This window comes from Gossypium raimondii, chromosome 6, assembly GCF_025698545.1.
Source record: "Gossypium raimondii isolate GPD5lz chromosome 6, ASM2569854v1, whole genome shotgun sequence".
NCBI lineage: Eukaryota > Viridiplantae > Streptophyta > Magnoliopsida > Malvales > Malvaceae > Gossypium > Gossypium raimondii.
In genome coordinates, this window is record NC_068570.1 from 39,955,330 (window position 1) to 39,960,398 (window position 5,069).

The 5,069-nt window shown below is 40.9% G+C and overlaps 1 protein-coding gene across 1 annotated transcript; it reads left to right on the forward strand.

Moving 5' to 3' along the window:
* Nucleotides 1-1,408: 1,408 nt before the first annotated feature.
* Nucleotides 1,409-4,692, forward strand: LOC105771970 (uncharacterized). The gene is made up of 6 exons (XM_012593336.1): nucleotides 1,409-1,490; nucleotides 1,574-1,629; nucleotides 2,125-2,347; nucleotides 2,492-2,941; nucleotides 3,782-3,825; nucleotides 4,624-4,692. The coding sequence occupies exons 1-6, from the start codon at nucleotides 1,409-1,411 to the stop codon at nucleotides 4,690-4,692; spliced, it is 924 nt and encodes a 307-aa protein (XP_012448790.1).
* Nucleotides 4,693-5,069: the final 377 nt, after the last annotated feature.

Sequence of the window (5,069 nt, forward strand, 5' to 3'; positions counted from 1 at the left end):
CCGCTCTTGTGGCTGAGAAATTGGTTCGAAAAGGGTGTGAGACGTTTATGGCTTTCGTCAATGTTTCAGTTTCTGGGGACTCTTTTGTCAGGGATATTAGAACAATGAGAGAATTTTTAGATGTCTTTTCTGAGGAGTTACCAGGTTTACCTTTGAATCGGGAAGTTGAGTTTGGCATTGAGCTTCCACTGGGTACAGCTCCGGTGTCCATTGCTCCCTACCGAATGGCACTGAAGGAGCTTATAGAGCTTAAGGTTCAACTTCAAGAGCTTCTGGATCATGGTTTCATCTGCCTTAGTATGTCTCCGTGGGGGGCACCGGTTCTGTTTTTAAAGAAAAAAGATGGCACAATGAGGATGTGCATCGACTACCGATAGTTGAATAAACTGACTATGAAGAATAAATATCCACTTCCGAGGATCGACGATTTGTTTGATCAACTTCGAGGGGATTCAATGTTCTCAAAAATAGATATTCGTTCTAGTTATCATTAGCTTAAAGTTAAGGAGGTGGATGTTCAAAAGACGGCGATTAAGACTCGTTATGGGCATTACGAGTTCCTAGTTATGCCTTTTGGTCTGATGAATGCTCCGACGACATTCATGGATTTGATGAACCGAATGTTTCAGCTGTATCTGGATCAGTTCATCGTAGTCGTAATCGACAATATTCTGGTGTACCTAAGATTGAGGATGAGCATGATGAGCATCTTTGAGTAGTGCTTTAGATGCTCTGAGAGAAACAACTCTACGCTAAGTTGAGCAAATGCCAGTTTTGGTTGCGAGAGGTAACTTTTTTGGGTCACGTGGTTTTTGCTAAGGGGATTCGAGTTGATCCTAGAAAGATTGAGGCTATGTTGGATTGGAAACAGTCTAAGAATGTATCTGAGATCTGTAATTTTCTAGGTCTTGCGGGATATTACTGGCAGTTTGTTGAGGGGTTTTCTCTTATTGCAGCTATTTTAACTAAACTTCTGCGTAAAGGTGTTCATTTTGTTTGGACTGATGTGCAATAATCGAGCTTCGAGAAGCTCAAGTCTGTTTTAACTCAGGCTCCTGTTCTGACACAACCTGAATCTAGTAAAGAGTTTGTGGTGTATAGTGATGCGTCACACGTCGGCTTGGGATGTGTACTGATGCAAGATGGTAAGGTTGTGGCTTATGCGTCCCGTTAGCTTAAGACACACAAAGGGAATTATTCGACTTATGATCTCGAGTTGACTGCTGTAGTTTTTGCGTTAAATATTTGGAGGCATTATTTGTATTGTGAGAGGTGTATCATCTACACTAATCACAAGAGCCTCAAGTATTTCCTTACTCAGAAGGAGTTGAATCTTAGGTAATATCCTTGGATCGAGCTGCTCAAAGATTATGACTACACGATAGAGTATCATCCCGGTAAGGCAAATATGATGGTTGATGCTTTCATTCGTAGAGTGATGACTGATTTGAAAGCGATGTTCGCTTGTCTTAGTCTGTTCGATGATGGAGGTCTGTTAGTCGAGTTGCAAGTTAAGCTGACTTAGATTGATCAGATTCGGGATAAGCAGTTGGGGGATGAGTCTTTGGTTCAGCGATTACTCAGGTTGAGAGTGCAAGTACTTCAGATTTTGGGCTGAATACAGACGGGGTTCTGTAGTTTCAAGGTCGGTTTTGTGTACCGAATGATTCTGATCTGAGGCAGTTGGTTCTGAAAGAGGCACATAGTAGCCCTTATGCTATGTATCTCGGTGGTAATAAGATGTATTGAGATCTCCGTGAATTGTACTGGTGGCTAGGTTTGAAATGTGAGAGAGATATTGTTGCTCGTTGTCTGACATGGCAACAAGTTAAGGCTGAGAATTAGGTGCCTTCGAGTTTACTGCAACCCGTTAATATTCCCTTATAGAAATGGGAACGAGTGTCGATGGACTTCGTTAGTGGGTTGCCCTTGACACCCACTAAGAAGGATTTTGTTTGGGTTATCGTGGATCGATTGACCAACTCTGCTTATTTTATTTCAGTTCAAACGGGCTACTCTCTGTAGCAGTTAGCGAAGCTCTATATCTCCGAGATTGTAAGACTACATGGGGTTCCTATTTCGATAATTTCTGATAGAGATCCTCGCTTCACTTCTCGGTTCTAGAAGAATTTGCATGAGGATCTGGGTTCGAGATTGGACTTCAGTACTACGTTCCATCCTGATGGTCAATCTGAGAGGATGATTCAGATACCGGAGGATATGCTTTGGAGTTGTGTGATTGATTTTCGAGGTAGTTGGGAGGATTTTCTCCCATTAGCTGAGTTCACCTACAGCAACAATTTCCAGTCTAGCATCCAGATGGCACCTTATAAGGCTTTGTATAGTCGTAAGTGTCGTACTCTGCTATGTTAGACTGAGTTGGGTGAGTGTCGGGTTTTAGGTCCTGTGTTGGTTTTCAAGACTGAAGATAAAGTTAGACTGATTCGGGATCGTCTGAAGGTGGCTTTTGATAGATAGAATACTTATATAGATTTGAAGAGGAGAGATATCGAGTACTCTGTGGGTGACTTTGTATTTCTTAAGGTTTCTCCGTGGAAGGAAGTTTTGAGAATCGATCGTAAGGGCAAGTTGAGCCCTAGGTTCATTGGGCCATATCAGATTCTGAATCGTGTGGGACCGGTCGTATATCAGTTGGAGCTACCTCTACAGTTGGACCGTATCCATGATGTGTTTCACGTCTCGATGTTGAGGTGGTATCGGTCTGACCCATCTCATGTTGTCTTTGTTGAGGAGATCGAGGTTAGAGCGGATTTAACTTTTGAGAAGGAGTCGGTTCAGATTTTGGATCGTGATATTAAGGTTCTAAAGAGGAAGCCCATTCCATTGGTTAAGGTTCTGTGGCGAAATCATGACAGTGAGGAAGCCACGTGGGATCCTGACGACTCGATGCGTCAACAGTATCCTCATCTATTCGGATCAGGTAAATTTCGGGGTCAAAATTTCTTTTAGGGGGTAGAGTTGTAACACCCTGCTTAATTTATTTTTGTTTCTGTAAATGCCTAACAAATATCTGTCTGCTTCAGTGGTTAAGTGTTCTAGGGGTGTGTGTGAGGTCTTGGATTGAAGTCTACCTTTTGTCAAATTTTGTTATTTTTAGATCCAAGCTTTACAGTTGTTGAGTGGGCTTATATAAAATTGTCTGTTAACCCATATTAGAATGAGTCTGCTAGTTCGAGTGGTAAGGGAGTTAGTGTGTTAGAGGTCCTGTGTTCGAATCCTTGCACAAGCTTGGATGTTATTTTTGCTTCGTTGCATGATAGAGTTTCGATGGTCTTGGGATTTTGAGGTAGTTGAGGTTGAGTGGTTAGTGGGGAGTTGGGATTTATCAAATATATGTTATTTTATTGTGTTTTTTTCCCAAAATTTTCTCTCTTCCAGAAAAGAATTCTAACGTTTCTTTTCCTCCTATTTTGGGTTTTTTTCCAATTTTTTCTTTTTTCTCTTCTTTTCCGATTCTGTCATTTTCTTTGTGGCGCAATTCATCGTGTCGTGATATTTTGGTGTTCTTTGTGCGTTTCTGGTAAGTGTGGTAAGTGTGGTTATTGTTTTGGTTAGTGAATCATTGGTTAATGGGGTTCGTTTTGTGTTTAAGAGAACATCAAGGGGTTGGGGGCTTCCCATCGGTGCTTTAGTTGTGCGAAATCACAGTTGTTCGTTAGAAGGTAAAGGTTTGGTTATTTATTGGAATGAACGGAGCCTTGGGTTCGATTTTAGTATCAATTTAAGTGACTAATTCACTGGTTTATTGGTCAATTTTTAGGTGCTGAGTGGCTCGGGGGTGTTTTCGCGTTGAGACCGTACCAGGTGTGTCCCCAAAACATAAAAAATCGAGCTTCGACGAAAGCCGAAAAACCATTCTGTCGACGCCACACGGGCGTGTACCTGGCCGTGTGGTTGGCCATGTGTGAGACACGGCCATGGGTTTGACAAGGGCATGGCCATGCGGAAGACACGTCCGTGTGGTAGTATGGGTGTGGCCCAGGCTAATCCCGTGCGTGTGGGCACACATTCCCATAATTTTGAAATTTTCCCTAGGGTCGCACTGGTCGTTGCGATCGACTGTGGGCCTACTGTAGGGTCGGTAAGGGCTAACCAAACCATAAAATTATGTGATCTGATAGTCTGATATTGTGCTCGGAGTATGACAATGTTATGCATGTTTGATTATTCTGTTAAATATATATTTGATATTTGTATATGAGTATGTAAGCATGATATTTCTGTATTTATGATTGGGGTGGGAATTGTATATTTGGAGGTAGTGTTCTATATGGTGAACATCGCATATATTCTGGCAGCTTGGCTACATATTATCTAATATGTGACGTAATGACATGATATGGTGTATAGGGATGGGTGGGTGTTTTTAACCCCACATAGTGTGATAGGATGATCGGAGTTGGTGTGTAGAGGATGGGGGTAGGATTCTGTATATCTGTTCTGCATATCTGATTTTGTTATCTGTAACTGTAAAGGACTTAAGTCTAAATTTGAATCTTAATCTGTCTATATATGTGATATTTGTATGAATAACATGTCTAATTCTGTTGGGTTATAAACTAAGTTTACGAAAACTCACATCTGTTTGTCTTTTCTGTTCAGGTAATCCACGGACTTAGGCGGATCGGTCTGACGGAGCCTCACAGTGACCACGAGTTCGTAATTGTTTAAGATTTTGATTTTTATTTAATTAAGGATTATTTTTGGGAGTTTTGAAATTAATGGACTCTCCGGACTGTTGATTTTATTTTGGATTTTGGTTTTCGATTTAACACTTTATCTAAGACGATTAGCTAAAAACACAGTTTTACTTAAATAAAGGTTTCCCAAAAATACGAACAGGATTTTCTAATACAACAGTTTCTATGACTTCCGCTGCAAATTATGTTTTGGAAAATAAATTAATTAAATAAGACTTTCGATAATGGTTATAAACGAATAAGAGTTACAAAATTTGAATGATTTATCGAGTCACTCAGTCTTCAAAAACCCTTCTTTGTGACATCTCCGGATACAGCCATAACGTCTAAGCTGGGTTTGGGGTGTTA